Source organism: Carcharodon carcharias, chromosome 14 (genome assembly GCF_017639515.1).
Source record: "Carcharodon carcharias isolate sCarCar2 chromosome 14, sCarCar2.pri, whole genome shotgun sequence".
NCBI lineage: Eukaryota > Metazoa > Chordata > Chondrichthyes > Lamniformes > Lamnidae > Carcharodon > Carcharodon carcharias.
This window is the reverse complement of record NC_054480.1, coordinates 127,898,167-127,916,558: the sequence shown is the minus strand read 5'-3', so window position 1 is coordinate 127,916,558 and position 18,392 is coordinate 127,898,167. Positions and strand designations below refer to the sequence as shown.

Genomic DNA, 18,392 nt, shown 5'->3' with positions numbered 1-18,392 from the left:
CTGAGAACCAAGCTGAATATAGAAAGTTCAAAGGGGAGGTGAAAAAGCAAATGAGAGAAGCAAAGAGGAAGTGCAAAAAGAGACTGGCAGTCAACATAAAAGAGAATCCCAAAGTCTATAGTCATATAAATAGTAAAAGGGGGAGTAAGGCCTATTGGGAATCAAAATGGAGGCAGAGGTATTAAATGAATACTTTGCATCTGTCTTTACCAAGGAAAAAGATGCTTCTCAGGCAATGATGAAAGAGGAGGTAATTCAGACACTATAAGGGTTTAAAATTGATAAGGAGGGGGTATTGGATAGGATATCTGTACTTAAAGTGGATAAGGCTCTAGGACCGGATGAGATGCATCCAAGGATACTGAGGGAAGTGAGAGTGGAAATTGCAGAAGCACTAGCCATAATTTTTCAGTCTTCCTTCGGCTAAGGGGTAGTCCTAGAAGACTGGAGAATTGCAAACGTTACACCCTTGTTCAAAAAAGGTAAAGATAAGCCCAGCAACTACAGGCCAATCAGTTTGACTTCAGTGGTGGGCAAACATCTAGAAACAATATTTCAGGACAAAATTAGTTATCACATGGACAAATGTGGGTTAATTAAAGAAAGCATGTATTGATTTCTTAAGGGAAAATCATGTTTAACTAACTAGCTGAAGTTTTTTGAAGAGCTAACAGAGAGGGTTGATGCAGGTGTACATGGACTTCCAAAAGGCGTTTGATACAGCACACACAACAGACTTGTGAGCAAAGTTAAAGCTCATGGAATAAAAGGAACAGTAGCAACATGGATATGAAATTGGCCTGGTTACAGGAAACAAAGTAGTGATTAATGGATATTTTTCGGGCTGGAAGAAAGTTTATGGTGGAATTCCCCAGGAGTCAGTGTTGGGACCCTTGCATTTCTTGATGTATATTAATGACCTAGACCTTGGTGTACTGGGCACAATTTCAAAGTTTGCGATGATACCAAACTCGGAAGCATTGTGAACTATGAGGAGGATAATGTGGAACTTCAAAAGGTCTAGACAGATGGAATGAGCGGATAGGTGCCGGATGAAGTTCAATATGGAGAAATGCGAGGTGTTTCATTTTGGTAGGAAGAATGTAGAGAGACAATATAAAATAAAAATTTCCAAAGAGGATGCAGGAGCAAAGGGTCTTGGGTGTATATGTGCATGAGTCATTGAAGGACTGCTTTAGAGAGCAGTTAATAAAGCATACAACATCCTAGGCTTTATTATTAGGTGCATAGAGTACAAGAGCGAGGAGGTTATGTTGAACTTGTATAAGACACTAGTTTGGATCAACTGGAGTATTGCATTCAGTTCTGGGTGCTGTACTTTAGGGAGTGTCTAGTTATCACATCCTGGGGAAGATGTTAGAATCTATTACAAAGGATGTGATAACTGGACACTTAGAAAATAATGATATGATTGGCCAGAGTCAACATGGATTTATGAAAGGGAAATCATGTTTGGCACACCAGTTGGAGTTTTTTGAGGATGTTACCTGTAGCATAGATAAAGGAGAACAGGTGGATGCAGTGTATTTGGATTTTCAGAAGGCTTTCGATATGGTCCCAAACAGGAGATCAGTAAACAAAATTAGATCACATGGGATTGGGGGTAATATACTGGTTTAGATTGAGAATTGGTTAAGAGACAAACAACAGAGAGTAGGAATAAGCGGATCATTCTCAGGATGGCAGGCTGTTACTAGTGGGGTACCGCAAGGATCAGTGCTGGGGCCACAGCTGTTCACAATCTATATAAATGATTTGGATGTGGGGACTAATTGTAATATTTCCAAATTTGCTAATGCCACAAAACTTGATGGGATATGAGCTGTGAAGAGGATGCAAGGAGGCTTCAATTGTACTTGGATGGGCTAGGAGAATGGGCAAGAATATGGCAGAGGGATATAACGTGAATCAGAATGAAGAAACATCTTTCTTAAATGGTGAGAGTTTGGGAAGTGTTGATGTCCAAAGGGACCTTGGTGTCCTTGTTCATGAGTCACTAAAAGCTAGCATGCAGGTGTAGCAAGTGGTTAGGAAGGCAAATGGTATGTTGGCCTTCATCACAAGGGGATTTGAGTAGAGGAGTAAAGTTGTCTTGCTGCAATTGTATAGAGCCTTGATGAGACTGCACCTGGGATATTGTGTACCATTTTGGTCTCCTTATCTAAGGAAGAATATACTTATCATAGAGAGAGTGCAACGGAGGTTCACCAGACTAATCCCTGGGATGTCAGAATTGTCTTATGGGGAGAAATTGAGCATACTGGGCCTGTATTCTCTAGAGTTTCGAAGAATGAAAGGTAATCTCAATGAAACTTACAAAGTTCTTACAGGGCATGACAGGGTAGATGTGGATAGATGTGGCTGGTGAGTCTAGGGGACACAGTCTCAGAATAAGTGGCAGACCATTTATGACTGAGATGAGGAGGAATTTCTTCACTCAGAAGGTGGTGAATCTTTGGAATTCTTTATCTCAGAGGGCTATGGAAGCTCAATCATTGTGTATGTTCAAGACAGAAATCAATAGATTTCTGGAGACTAATGACGTATGGAGATAGCACAGGAAAGTGGCATTGAGGTAAGATGATCAGCCATGATCTAATTGAATGACGGAGCCGGCGTGACAGACCAAATGGCCTACTTCTGCTCCTATGTTCCTAGGAAGGAAATTAAGGCATTGGAGAGAGTGCAGAAAAGATTCACAGGGTTGGTTCCTGGGATAGGGAACTTCAGTTTTGAAGATAGATTGGAGAAGTTAGAACTTCTTTCCTTTGGAAAGAGAAAGCTAAGAGGAGATTTGATGGAGGTATTCAAAGTCATGAGGGGTCTGGACAGAGTAGATAGGGAGAAACTGTTCCCACTCGTGAAAGGATCAAGAAGAAAGAGACACAGATTTAAGGTAATTGGTGAAAGAAGGAAAAGCAACATGAAGAAAAGCTTTTTCACGCAGCGAGTGGTTAAGGTGTGGAATGCACTGCCTGAGATTGTGGTGGAGACGGGTTCAACTGAAGCATTCAAAATGGAATTAGAACAAGCAGCGTTATGGGGAGAAGGCAGGAGAATGGCACTAAGTGAATTCGTCATTTGGAGAGCCAGTACAGACACAAAGGGCTGAATGGCCTCCTTCTGTGCTGTAACAATTCTGTGATTCTGTAGGTTCAATCTTCACTCCAGAACTTTGCTGGCATCTCTGCGCAGCACTGAAGGAGCGCTGCATTGCTGGAGGTGCCATCTTTAAGATGAAGTATTAAATTGGGGCCAGCATCAACCTGTTCAGGGGATGGGAAAGGTCTTGTCTGATAATGCTCCTATGAAGCTCCTTGGGATGTTTTACTACATTAAAGGTGCTATAGAAATACAAGGTGTTGTTGTTTAGGCCTAACACTTTGCCGAAACATTTTGGTTACCTCTCCAAAAATCTGTCCCTCTTTGGCTCGGCATTTGTTAGTCCTTAGTGCCTTTTGCAGCATCTTGGGGCAGGTTTATTTTTATGAATATCATCATAGTTGCAGTAATATGTTCCTCTCATGGTCTTTGTTTTCTGCTCGTCTCCCAGGATCCTATTGCACACCAGCTTTCTGTCGCCTATCATCGTATTATTGCTGTGGGTGAAACCAATTACCAGAGACTTTGTGATGAACGCTCCACTTGGAAAAGAAAAGGTGGAGTTGTGAGTACCCAACAATGCCTTGCACCTTCATTGTACCTCGTTGGATTTTTCTGTCCTCTAGCAAGTATCCAGTCCTTCATGGAAAAACAGTGCTAACTGGCAATCGGAGGGAGGAATAAGTGGGTAAATTCAGCCTGGGCAGGAGTGCTGACCTAGGTGATGTAGGGTTGCCAGCTCTGGCTGGTTTTATTCCAGGAGATTTCATCACATCACCTTCTGCCTTGAGCTGCCCTTCCCCCACATTCCCACATCTCTCCCACATTTTTCTTAAGCAATAGGATTGATCCTGTCCGTCACTCAAACAGCTTTATTTTCCCCCATTTAAAAAAAATACAGAATGTTAATATCCTGTAATTTTTCTTTTGAGTGTCGCTCACACCAATGTCCTGGAAATTAATCTTCAATTCCTGGAGATTGGAAGGTAACCCTGCATTTCTGGCAACTTTTTCTTTTTATTCATTCATGGCCAGCTTTTATTGCCCATCTCTAATTGCCCATGAGAAGGTGGCGGTGAGCTGCCTTCTTGAATCACTGCAGTCTATGTGATGCAGGTAAACCACAGTGCTGTTAGGGAGGGAATTCCAGGATTTTGACCCAGTGACAATGAAGGCATGACGATATATTTCCAAGTCAGGATGGTGAGTGACTTGGAGGGGAACTTGTAAATGGTGGTGTTCCCATGTGTCTGCTGTCCTTGTCCTTCTAGATGGTAGTAGTCGTGGGTTTGGAAGATGCTGTGTAAGAAGCTTAGTGAGTTCCTGCAATGCATCTTGTAGATGGTGCACACTGCTGCTACAGTGCCTCAGTGGTGGAAGGGGTGAATGTTAGTGGGTGGGGTGCTATCCACAAATTGAGTGGGTGTCCAGTGTTGGAGCTTTTTCTCTGACCCCCGTTTAACAAGGCTTTTTGTTGGAAGGGAAGCATTGCTGAATGTGCCCTATTGTCTATGTCCTTTTGTTTGTAAATCACAAACCTTCAAGCACGATAATTTCAAGGTAGAGTGGGGCAAGCAGCTGCTCTCAAATTATGTTGCACCATTAAAAATCCATTCATAAAGATCTACTCAGTTCATTTTACATATTTAACATTTTGTTACTCACAGCTTCCGCATAATCCCCAGGCTAATTGTACTTTTTGTTGCAGTCTTAGTTATGGAACAGGAGGAAGCTATTCAGCTCCTTTCTTCAATTAGATCACAATTGATTTTTATCTTAATCCCCTTCATGTGCCTTGGTTCCATGACCCTTAATACCCTTACCCAATAAAAATCCATCAATCTCAATTTGGAAACTTTCAGTTAGTCCCCAGCTTTTTCAGGGAGAGAGTTCCAGATTTCCATTACTCTTTGTGTCACAAAGTTCTTCTTGACATCACCTCTGAATTGCCTGGTTCAAATTTTAAGGTTCTTCCCTCCCCCACTGTTCTGAACTCCCCTGCCAGAGGAAATAGTTTCTCCCTTTCCATTCTATCAACTGCTTACTCTGTATTTCCTTGAATATAGAAGATTAATAATGCAGTATTGATACAAAGTTCTGACTTTGGGCTTCCTTGCTCATTTGATTCCGAAGGATGTCTGACACGACGTACAACACAGTGCGCCTATGGATAATCATCACCCTCTGCATGCTCCGTCTGGCCATGACCCGCTACCACCTGCAGGCGTACCTGAACCTGGCGGAAAAGTGGGTGGAACAAATGAAGAAGGAGGCTGGAAGCATCCCTATTATTGAAATTCAGCGGAAGGTACATCAGAGGAATTATGGGAAAGAGGAGGGCTAATTAGTCCTGTATGACACTATGTGTGTGTTGGTTACTGATATAACTCTGGTGAAAAAATACAGTTTTCAAAGGAAACGTTAATGGAACATATATAGGAGATACTTTCTAATTGACATTTGGTGCCAGAATTTCTTTTATAGTTTGAGAAAAGTATAAAGAAAGGAAAATCAACCTGATCTCAGGAACTGCTTAAGAACAATTAGCCTCTAATTTATCCAGGAAGACGCAGCAATTGTTGCCTAAAAGTGATAGCCCAGATACCACATAAGTTAGAATATTCCATCTCCACGGAATTCCCGTTGATATCTTTTTTTAATTCTTTCATGGGACATAGGCGTTACTGGCAAGGCCACCGTTTGTTGCCCATCCCTAATTGCCCTTGAACCTAGTAGTTTGCTAGACCATTTCAGGGAGAAGTTAAGAATCAACCACATTGCTGTGGGTCTGGAGTCGCACATAGGCCAGACCAGGTAAGGACGGCAGAATTCCTTCCCTAAAGAACATTTGTGAACCCAATAGGTTTTTACAACAATCGATGATCGTTTCATGGCCAGAATTACTGAAACCTGCTTATACTCCAGATTTTGAGTGATGCTGAAAAAAGAGACGTCAAAGCTTTTCATCTTGCACTCATCAGGACACTTGCAAGAATACCAATATAAGGGGAAAACAACAATTCATACTGTATTTGAAGAGAGCACTGAATGTTTGGCAAGTAGCATTGCCATGGAGAATGCACCACTGATGGTGACTGACAGTTAACTGCCAAGCATTGATTGAAATTTAAATCAGGCAGCTTGACCCTGATTGGTCAAGGCTTTGCCCTGTGGAATGAGTCAGCAAATGGCTGTCACTTATTTTGTTTAGTTGAAGCAGGCACAATGTGTGTCCATGGTCTTTCTGTCTGCAAAGAACAGGGCCCTGTGTATTAATATATGTAGCTTCCAGTACATGTAAACGTTCCACACTGCAAGCCTGACTCTCAATCTTAAATTGGTTGTCAGCGTAATTCTTGGCACATTGAGGATTATTCAGCAAATATTGTCCAATCGCGGAATCACATCTAATGTTGGACACTGTGTTTTGAGTTTTGCAGGTACGGTCTGTACCCTGCCCATTGTGAACAGCAGCTGGGACATGCTGTTTGCTGTGATCCGCCAGTCTTTGGGACGTAGGACCTACATACCTAGCATCACCCTGGCACTGAAATTCATATACCAGATTACTCATTTCTGTGATAGGCAGAATGTCTTTTTGGCTTGATGGCAGCATCTTGTTGGTGGCAAATACCACTCGTGTTGCTACTGCATAGTAGCAGCGCGATATATCTAGATTCACCTGTTGCTCAAATTTTTGAGATACCTTGTCCTTCCAGGGTATCCTGAGGTAAACTGGGCACATTTCAGGGACAAAAGTGAAGGCCTTAGGCCTGTTCATGAGCTCATGTGATACTCAGAGTGTAATGACCTGATCAGGGTAGCTGTTATCCTGTAGGATACCTTTGATGCCCCTATTTCAGCATCAAGCTTGCATGGTGAGAAAATGGCTTGGGCCCTTTTTACAAGGTTGCAGATAAGACTAATCTTATAGCATGTGAGACTGTAAAAATCCCAAGGCGTATATTGACCAGTGAAGGTAGGCTTGCCTTAGACCGTGGTAGAGAATCCCCTGGCAGATCTCTCAACAAGTACATCAAGGAAGGGGAGTTCATTTGACTGCTCCATTTCAAAGGTGAATTTGAGTGTAGGATGGAGCCCATTAAGACATGTAAGGAAATTGTTACATGAAGCTGCAGATTTAAATATAGCAAACGTTTTATCCACAGATCAGATATACGTGGGAGGTAGGAGGTTAGGTGTCATTCCATTGAATACACATTTCTCACGGAACCCAACAAAGATGTTTGCGAGAGCTGGGCCTAGAGAGGATCCCATGGCAACACCATCTATTTGGGCATACAAGGTGTCATTAAAACTACTCAACTGCACCAGTTGCTGAGCTCATAAGTTCAATGAATACTGATTCACGCAATGGTGGCAGGTCTAGATCTCCATGATATCTATGGCTTCCATTGATGAATAGGCTAGCAATGTCAAATGAGCACATGGACACAGCATTGCTAACGATATGCAAGTCCAGCATGGTCTCGCAAATGTGAAGGAATCTTTCACCGGGTATGTGGAAAACTTGATCAAAACTGCTTGTAACAATTTGCCCAACCATTTGGCCAATTCATGTTGTGCGGAATCAGTCATAGATAAGATAGGGCTTGGAGGGACATCACTTTTGTGTTTTGGGCAGCTCATACATACGCAGACATAGCGAACTGTGAGGGCTAACTCTTTCATATATACATCACGCAGTAGCTCATCGCTCTTACACAAGTCCAGCAAGTATTTTTTTTAACTTACTTTCGAGCAAGGCTGTCAGATCACATTAGGCAGCAGACCCAGTGGAAACGAATTTGGACCTGTCATTAAGAATAGTGTGCATTTTGTTGATATAGTCACGCATGTTAAGGATGATATTCCTGTCCCTTTGTCAGGTTTACTGATGTGTATGCCCAGGTTCGTCTTAAGGCCTTGCAATGCTGTAAGACATTCGCTTTGTAAGACATTCGCTTTGCATGTGAAAGTCAGGTCGTTCAGAATCCTGCAACATGCGTGTGCTAGATCAGCTGGGTGCGCTTTCAAGGATTCAGCATCTTCAGTGGACGCTGGTTTGTGGTGGGATAGTTGGGAGTAGAGGAGTTCAAACTCAGCTAATACCTCTTCCCATTTGACTTGGGATGAAGGCACAGCAAAATTGAAACCATGCACAAGAACAAGCTGCTCGCTTTCTGAGAGTACGTGGTCAGAGAGATTTGTTACATATTTAATGGTGTCGTTAATTAAGCTTCCGCTTAAGTGAGTTTATGGTGTGGACGTGTTTCAAACGGGTACGGTTTAAGGTGTGGTCACCTATTGAAGAATATAGCAGCATAAACGTATCTAATTGAAAAATGAAAGAAATTTTTGCACCTCAGACCAAGTGCAGTGTAGGGCACGCTGTAAATTAGTAACCCTATTACCAATCTGTTCAATCTCATCCCATATAAACACTCGCTCAGTCGTGGGACTGTGTTTCACTTTAGTATTATCAATATGTTTGGAAATTAAAACAGGCACAACCTTGGATTTAATACACGCTTGGCAAAATTCAATAGATAGTTTACCTGTTCTTAACTTACCTGCAAGTCACACTATGTTGTTGATATCCTGAATTTGGTCTTTGTTGTAATTGTCTCAGGCCCTGAAAAGTGCCCAGTCTACCTCAGGATACCCTGGAAGGGCAAGGTATCTCAAAAATTTGAGCAACAGGTGAAGCTAGCTGTTTCACGCTGCTACTATGCAGCAGCAATACGAGTGGTATTCACCACTAACAGGATGCTGCTGTCTAGCCAGAAAAGACGTTGGGCTGAATTTTCAGCTCGTGGGCCGGTGCGAACTATTGGTTGGAAATGGACCGCTGACCATGATCGGCCCCCGACCGCGATTTCATGCTGGCTGACTAATTAAAGCGTGTGCTGAAAAGCTTGGTGGTGCCGTGGTGGGTGCGGGAGGAGGGCAGGGAGTGACATGAACACGGGCATGGGCAAGCGCTGACAGAAAGCTCCCTGAAGGCTGAGAGCTGCCTCAGGGAGCTGAAGACCCAAAAGCTAGGAAATAAAGTTTTTAAAAACAGGAATAAAATGTCCTAGCATCACAATCAGGCGCTCAAACATATAGATTATAAAAATGCTGTCCACAGATTTTTATTTGTATTTTGTTTAATAATGGAAACCTCATCCCGCCCTTGGATGAGGCTTGATGAAAAATATAAAGGCCACCTGGCCGATTCGCCTGTCCGCCAACCAAAAGGTTGGACCGGGCTATGTAAAATGATAGAAAATTGCACCGTTAGTGGGCTTAATTGCCTTCTTAATTGTTGACGTGCGCTCTTCCAACTTTGTGCGTGCCCGCCAACCGAAATATTACATGAGCACGGGATGACGTCAGGACACTCGCCTGATGTCATCTCGCCCGATTTCACGCCCGTTCGGGTCACGCACCGCATCCACCCGATCAACATAAAACTCAGCCCGTTCTGCCTATCACAGAAATGAATAATGTGGGATATGAATTTCAGTGCCAGTGAGATGCTAGGTTTGCAGGTCATACGTCCCAAAGACTGGTGGGTTGTATCAAACTGCATGTCCCAGCCACTGTTTGAAAGGGGCGGGGTATAGACCGCACCCAACCAGCCCGTGCTTGCAAAACTCAACATTACATGTGATTCCATGATTGGGCAACATTTGCTAAATAATCCTCAATGTGCTAAGAATTACGCTGACAACCAATTTAAGATTGTCAGTCAGGCTCGCAATGTGGCACATTTACATGTACTGGAAGCTACATACATTAATACAAAGGGCCCTGTTCTTTGCAGATAGAAATCTGCGCCTTTTTCAGCTAAACAAAATAAGTGACAGCCATTCACTAACTCATTCCTCAGAGCAATGCCTTGACCAATCAGGGTCAAGCTGCCTGGTTTAAATTTCAAACAATGCTTGGCAGTTATCTGTCAGTCACCATCAGTGCATTCTCCATGGCAATGCCGCTTGCCAACCAATCAGCACTCTCTTCACATACAGTGCAAGTTGTTGTTTTCCCCTTATATTGGTATTCTTGTAAGGGTCCTGATGAGTGCAAGACGTAAAGCTTTGACATGTCTCTTTTTTTCAGCAATGCTCAAGTTCTGTACTACCAAACAACGCCAGATTTATTAATTGAATTTAAGTTCCACCAGCTGCCTTGGTGGGATTTGAGCCCATGTCCCCACAGTATTAGCCCGGGCTTCTGAATTACAAGTCCATTGACATTACCACCACGTCACCATCTCTTACTTCCTGCTGTCACACTTTAATCACACTTTTTTGCCAGCCTTTTCCACTAAAGGCCGTCTGCAATACCTATAATGGGAGCTTCCTATGTAAACATGTCATGTTCCTATTGCACCTCAGTTCTCCACCTCTCAGCTGCTCACCCGTATTCCAAGAAGTTCCTTTGCTTTGAAAGATTCTACTTCTCTGCTTCTCATATTGCCAAAAACTTTTCAATTTCACTAATGCTCCCAGATACAATAATCCCCTGTCCCCTAATCCTGCTTCACTTGAAGACAGTCGCTGATCTTGATTCCCATTCTGCAATACCATGAGAAATTGACTAATGTATGAACAGATAACCAAGAGTGGGGTTACTTGATCTTAAACAGATCCTTAGATCACCAAGAGGTCAGAATAATATTTTTCTTCATGTACTTATTAAATGAAATTCTGATTCCATGAGCTAGTTAGAAGATGACTCCTGTATATTGAATATTAGCATGTATCTTATCTCATATATCCGGGAGGGAGTCATAGGCTGTTTCATTATGCGGTTGGGGTCTAGAGGGGGTTTGTGGGGATTGTCCATTCTCCCTAAGTAAGCTGCTCAAGTCTGTCATTTCTCAAAACCATTACTCTTCATGTACAGCAAGTATTTACATATTTGGACCTCTACACGGGGTTGGAGCTTCTCCCCCTTCCAGGTCTCTCTTACTTCTCAGTCATGTGATCTGACATCATTAATGCATCAGCATCATATAGACTTCTGATGTTAACCCTTTACTCTACATAAGCTGGAATCTAATCGAGGGGTGTGGTGGTTTATATAGAGAGTAATGGACACCCAGAATTGGAATGGCCTGGGGTCATAATATTGTTCTCGCTGCTGTATCCCTGAGGATCGTGACCAGATTCTGGAACCCTGATTGCACGTGATTTCCTGTGATTCACGCCAACATGTAGTTTATAAACAGTGGCATCTCTTTGTTAGCAGGTTGAAGCTTGATTATTAATGACTGATGCAGTATTTTTACCACCTGCTACAGGTTTCTCGAGTGTTTTGCTATCTGTGTGTGGTCACTGTGCAGTACCTGGGCCCCATAATCCTTATCCTGCACTCCACTCTGCTGCTGAAAGTTTTGGGTAAGCAACTGAATTAACAGCGAACAAGTGATAAAACTGTCTCCATCTATCATTTATTTTACATTTCAGAACAGGAGTTCACCCCCTCAAATCTGTTCCCCCATGTAATTAATCCTGGCTAATCTGTAACTTCGACTCCATTTACCCATCTTTGCTCCATATGCTCAACACCCTTACCCAACAAAAATCGATCAGTCTCTGTCTCGAAAAGCTTTATTTGACCCCCAGCCTGAACCACAATTTTGGGGACAGTTGCACATTCTCAGTGCTCTTTGGCCTGTGTAGAAACATGCTTCCTGACATCACCCTTGAGCAGTCCCTCCCTTTAATTTTAGGATGTCCCTTTTCTCCTGGAGTCCCCACTATTTTGCTAAGTTTTATCATTCTCTGAGGGCACATTCACTCAGCGGGGGCAGATATCTGCTGTGAGACTGAACTATACGGATTGGAAGGACCCAACTTAGATATGTCTGTGCTAATAACCATAAGACGTAGGAGCAGAAGCAGGCCATTCGGCCCATTGAGTCTGCTCCGCCTTTCAGTCAAATCATGGCTGATCTGATAAACCTGAACTCCACTCTCCTGCCTTTTCCCCATAACCCTTGATTCTCTTGCTAATTAAAAATCTGTCTGTCTCAGCCTTGACTATACTTAACAACCCAGCCTCTTCAGCCCCCTGCGGTAATGAATTCCACAGATTCACTACCCTCTGAGAGAAGAAATTCCTCCTCATCTCTGTTTTAAATGGGCGCCCCCTTACTCTGAGATTATGCCCTCTGGTCCTAGACTCTCCCACAAGGGGAAACAACCTCTCAGCATCTACCCTGTCAAACCCCCTAAGAATCCTATGGCCAGAATTGGCATGCGGGGGTGGACTCCACACGAAGACGCGTAAAATGATGCGCGGTGACGTCGGGCGAGCGTCCTGCCGTAATCAAGCGCCATCGCGATATTTAGGTGGGCGGGTACACAATGTTCTCCAATGTGCGCTCGACATTCATTAATCTTGTAGCTAAGGCCCTTGAGGCAACAATCGACTGCAGTTTTTCGGGGCACCGTGCGATCTTCAGGATGTCGCACGGGCGCAACGGGCCCGTGAAGCCTTTTGATGGCCCCACCTGGGAGGGAGCGGCCAGCGCCAGGGCTGGCATCTCCCCAGTCGTCGCAGCCTCATTGGATGCCATGGTCACTGGCAGAGGGGTGGAGGTGCTGCTGCCCTCATCCGGAGCGCCTTGAGAGGAGCCCACAGAGACAAGAGGCAGCTGCTGCACCAAAGTGAGGTCGCTTCGGACCACCCTACTCGCCGTAGATGGATGGGCACTGAGCTGGGATACTTGGTGCCCAAACCATCTCCCACACGGGTAATGACCAGCTGAGGTCAATGCCGCTGTGAGGGCTTGCAGGTCCAAGCGCAATCCCAGGAGGCCCTGATTGTTCTCCTGGGGGAGCTTCTCCACAAGAGTCGCCACTCTCTCCATGGAGGAAGCATGGCACTCGGCCATGAAGCTCATTGCATCGGTGATGCTCTGCATGGACTCCTTCAGCACGGGCACCATGCCATGCATTGCCTCATGAATCTCTGCCAGATGGTCCCGCATATCCTGCTGCACTTCCAGCCTCACGGACGACTCCAGAGGCACGTCATCAGCCACCGACTGAGCATGTGCCTGGTCCCCAGCAGTCCTCGGACTGCCGGCGCCCTGGACACACTCTGTCTCTGCCCGCACCTCAAGCAAGTGTGAAGTACCCTCACCGCTGTGCCCCGGGACACTAGCCGATCTTCTAATTCCCACTGAGGTACGAGTATCTGCGCTGATGCCTGCCTGGCAGAGATGGTGTTACGCTGGTGAGTCAATTGTTTCTGGGCCCTCAGGTGTGAGAAGTTGCCCCCCCCGCCTCCTCCTCCTGGCCCTGCTCCGATGATGCTGAAAGGAAGAACAAGGACGTTTGATTAGTTACAGTGAAGACAATGTCAATTTGCATGCCGGTCCCCCGGATCATTATGCGCTCATCCTTCCATAATCAATGGTCAACCCATGTTGCAAACTTCAATCACTGAGCATTCAGCAGTGCCATGGCTTTTGGTATACACATGGTGACCTGAGTGCTCGACAAACCTACCTCCCTGGGGAGGTTGGGGGAAAGGGTGACGACTGCATTAAGTGACTTCAGTCAACATGGTACTCACCCTTCCCGAGCACAGGAAGTCGTTTCGTTGAATCTTTTATGGCACTGAACCCATGTGCATCGCACCACATCATGGGAGCTCACACTCTCGGTCACCACCTCCCAGGCACCTTTGGTCAGGTGGGGAGGCCTCCGAACCCCCCCCCATCCCCTGGAAGCAGGACCTCCCGCCTTGCAGCCACCTCCTCCAGGAGGGCAGCTAGGCACTCGTCAGAAAAACGAGGGGCACACTGCCCCGCTGGCCTACCCTCCGGCCTGGCCTGCCCCGCTGGCCTACCCTCCGGCCTGGCCTGCCCCGCTGGCCTACTCTCCGGACTTGCGTACAGTGCTCTTCTGCTGGCCATTGTGAGCAGCCTTGCAAAGGCTGCCAGGCCTTCATTTAAACAGGCCGCTGGGTCGCCATTGGACCCGGCGGTCTATGCACACCCGCCACTGCCTGCCCACTCCTGCTATCCTTGAAAGTTGAGAAATACGCTGGGCAGGCCTTAATTGGCATGGGGAAAATTCTCCCCTATATGTTTCAATAAGGTTGCCTCTCGTTCTTCTAAACTCCACTGAGTACAGGTCCAACCTACTCGACCTCTTCTCATAAGAAAATCTCTCCATCCCTGGGATCAACCTAGTGAACCTTCTCTGGACTGCCTCCAATGCCAGTCTGTATTTCCTTAGATAAGGGGACCAAAACTGTTCACAGTATTCTAGGTGTGATCTAACTGGTGCCTTGTATAGTTTTAGCAAGACTTCCCTATTATACTCCATTCCCTTTGAAATAAAGGCCAACATTCCATTTGCCTTACCTAATACCAGCTGAACTTGTATGCTTGCTTCTTGTGATTCATGCACAAGCACCCCCAAATCCCTCTGTGCTGCAGCTTTCTTCAGTCTTTCTCCATTTAAATAATATTCAGCTCCTCTATTCTTCCTGCCAAAGTACATAACCTCACACTTTCCCACATTATATTCCATCTGCCACGTTTTTGCCCACTCGTTTAACCTTGTCTATATCCCTCTGTAGACACTTTGTGCCATCCTCACCATTTGCTTTCCCTCCTATTTTTGTGTCAACTGCAAACTTGGCGATAGTACATTCATTTCCCTCATCCAAGTCACTGTGCAGGTGCCTGCAGTTTACATTGACCAGAGCAAAGAAATAAGCCATTTGATCCAACAGTTTCACATTGGCTTTTATGCTCCACACAAGCCTCCTCCCATCCTACCCCGTTAGGGTATCCTTGTACTCCTTTCTCCCTGGTATGTTTATCTAGCTTCTTAAGTGTATAAGCAGCAGCATGAACCAGTTGTGCTGAATGGCCTGCTTTAGTGCTGTAGAGTCGATGTAATTCATTGTGTGTTTATTGTATTTAGGTGACTACTCCTGGTGCTTTTACCCAGAGCCTCCTCCAGTTTCGCCAGCTCTGGATGTTGGTATGGATTCCTCCCACTCAGCTGCCAGTGAAGAGGATGATTATCGAGCAGCCGTCTCTCAGATCACAGCAGCCCTGAGCACCCTCCGCCAGGTTTTCACACCCCTCTTTTACCGAGGTCTCTTCTCCTTCCTGACCTGGTGGCTGGCTGCCTGTCAAGTGGTGACGAACCTGTTTGGCCTTTACTTCCATCAGTATTTAATGGCCTCATAGAAAAGGGGACTTGAGCATGAGAACGAAGCAAGCTGGGAAGTGCCTTCTCGTCTGCCATGTTGGAGAACGAGCAAGTAATTATGAGTCAGAAGGAATTTCTTATATTATAAATTTTTTTATCCACTCCTTTTCCCCCACCACCTGCCCCCACGCCCCAAAATTTCTCCAGCACTTTTTGCTTTAAGGTGCTGACTCCCACAGGGTACGAGCTCCATGGCTGCTGGCTGGCTCTTCTACATCTCAAACCAAATTGGCTGCTCTTTTGTTGACATAACAGCCAGGCTTTGCTGCTCCTGATCCCTATCCAGTGATACACTGTAAGGACAGGATCAAGCTGGAGTGTGATGCCACCACTGTTGGAACAGCCTGCCAAATGCTTGCTGTCTTGGCACTTGGGGCGAGGTACCAGAAGGCACATTGTAAAACTGTACACAGGGAAAGCTGGAAGAGGTAGATTGTTGGCGTCCTTTGTTATTGAATCATTGTGGCTTTGTTGTCCTGTATCTGAATGGCAGTCGCGTTTTTAATTTAACATTAGTTAATGACATTCACTTTAAGACACCCCTTTCCATCCCCCAACCCTTGCCCCTTCATCCTCAGAGCCCGGTGCCCAAATTTCTTGCAAGCAGTGTTATCACAGAGTAAAGGGTCAAAGGTGATATTTAAACATCCATCTATCTTAACAAAAAATGGAACCAACACAGGGACTGAAATCCCTGGGAAAGGGGAAGGATGCAGCTCCAAGTAGGATCAAAAACTTCCAGATTTCCAAACCATCTAAGATATGTCTATGATCTAAATTGAGGGAGAGCCGTAGGTATTTAAACCATTCCAACCCTCCTCAACCCACACCTTTGGAGGGGTACCTTTTGAAGTGAACCCAAGGAATTCCACTCACTCCCCCATCTTGAAAATCAACAGCTTATCTATCACTTTGTCCATCAATGACTGGCCTTTTTTAAATCTTCAGTTATGATCCTGAGAAATACACTCTCCTGGACTATGCTCCCATGTCCGGTTCTATCTTGGAGCCTTGCCAGGAGCCAGCTGTCCAGATCCCTGATCATTAAAATAATGCTGGGATTTGGGATGGTTGAAATTCCACCATGTGACTCTTAGTAACAACCACCCAAAGAGATTGCAAGAAAATTATTCCGTTGTTTTGGATATTTGGGAAAACACGGGAGTCACCAATAGCGGACTGGATGGGAAGTGGGGGAGACAGGAAGGGAGAGATTCCGGCCTTTTTGCTCAAATAAAACTAAACCTGTGGAAGCTGCCTGTGTCCCAAACAGATGAAAATGGAGCTGACGTGTGAGCAGAGATTGGAGTATCTGCTCCAGTTTAAAAAATAACTTTTAAAGCACTTTTCACAACCTCAGAGTATCCCAAAGTGCTTTATAATCAATGAAGTACTTTTGACATGTTGTAATGTAGGAAATGCTGCAGCCAGTTTGCACAAAGCAAGATCCCACAAACAATGTGACAGTGACCAGAAAACCTGTTCTATTGAAGTTGGTTGAGGGATAAATATTGTCCAGGACATTGGGAGAACTCCCCTGCTCTTCTATAACTGATGCCATACGATCTTTTACGTCCACCTGATAGAATATTGGAGCCTCATTTTTAGTATCTCAACCAAAAGATGGTACCTTCAACAGTGCAGCACTCCTTCTGTACTGAACCAGGAATGTGAGGCTAGATTTTGTGCCCAATTTCATGGAGTGGGACTTGAACACACCACCTTTTGACTCAGAAGGTTCCTAATAGAGTATTACAAAGACTGATGACTGAGATAGCGAACAGCTCCCACTACATGTGGTACTGGAGCAGGCGAGTGGGTAAGGAAGAGGGTTGTTACCTCCTGTGTAACCGAGGATCAACTCCAGAAGCTGCCATCTTCCTGTTGGCATCAGTAAGCGCAAATAATAGCCATCTCAAAGCAGACCAGTGCAAGATATTGATCATGTGACCGATTTTTAAAAATGTTTTAAAAACAGGCCCATGTGTATGTGAACCTGTGTGTATATAGTTTGAATATTAGGGAGAAATGTCTTACAATACAAGACAACTTCATTTTATGAATGTGTTTACATAAGCTGTTACAAAACAATGGCCTTTGTTGAAAATTAATGTATAACTTGTAAGCTCCTACACTAAACATTGGTTAACATGCCCACGCAAAAGATGCAACACCTGCCCCTTCACTTCCTCTCTCCTCACCATCCAAGGGCCCAAACACTCCTTTCAAGTGAAGCAGCATTTCACTTGCATTTCCCCCAACTTAGTCTACTGCATTCGTTGCTCCCAATGCGGTCTCCTCTACATTGGAGAGACCAAACGGAAACTGGGCGACCGCTTTGCAGAACACCTGCGGTCTGTCCGCAAGAATGACCCAAACCTCCCTGTCGCTTGCCATTTTAACACTCCACCCTGCTATCTTGCCCACATGTCTGTCCTTGGCTTGCTGCATTGTTCCAGTGAAGCCCAACGCAAACTGGAGGAACAACACCTCATCTTCTGACTAGGCACTTTACAGCCTTCCGGACTGAATATTGAATTCAACAACTTTAGGTCCTGAGCTCCCTCCTCCATCCCCACCCCCTTTCTGTTTCTTCCCCCTTCCTTTTGTTTTTTCCAATAAATTATATAGATTTTTCTTTTCCCACCTATTTCCATTATTTTTAAATATTTTTAAATCTTTTATGCTCCCCCCACCCCCACTAGAGCTATACCTTGAGTGCCCTACCATCCATTCTTAATTAGCACATTCGTTTAAATAATATCACCAACTTCAACACCTATGTGTTCTTTTGTTCTATTGTTGGTGACATCTTTTGATGATCTGCTTCTATCACTGCTTGCTTGTCCCTACAACCACACCACCCCCCACCACTTCTCTCCCCCCACCCAACCACCCCCCCCCCCCCCCCCCCCCCCCCACACACACACACACACACACACACACACACACACCTTAAACCAGCTTATATTTCACCCCTTCCTTGGATTCACCTAGTTCTGTTGAAGGGACATGAAGACTCGAAACATCAAC

The 18,392-nt window shown here is 44.9% G+C and overlaps 1 protein-coding gene across 1 annotated transcript in view; it reads left to right on the top strand.

Annotated features, from left to right (window-relative positions):
• Positions 1-17,418, top strand: part of tmem161a (transmembrane protein 161A) — a 35,689-nt gene extending 18,271 nt beyond the window's left edge. The window contains exons 9-12 of the mRNA XM_041204949.1: positions 3,575-3,688; positions 5,257-5,431; positions 11,417-11,513; positions 15,066-17,418. Of these exons, the coding sequence (XP_041060883.1) occupies positions 3,575-3,688; positions 5,257-5,431; positions 11,417-11,513; positions 15,066-15,337 (658 nt within the window). The 3' untranslated portion in view covers positions 15,338-17,418. The remainder of the gene's footprint in view (positions 1-3,574; positions 3,689-5,256; positions 5,432-11,416; positions 11,514-15,065) is intronic.
• The last annotated feature ends 974 nt before the right edge of the window (positions 17,419-18,392 follow it).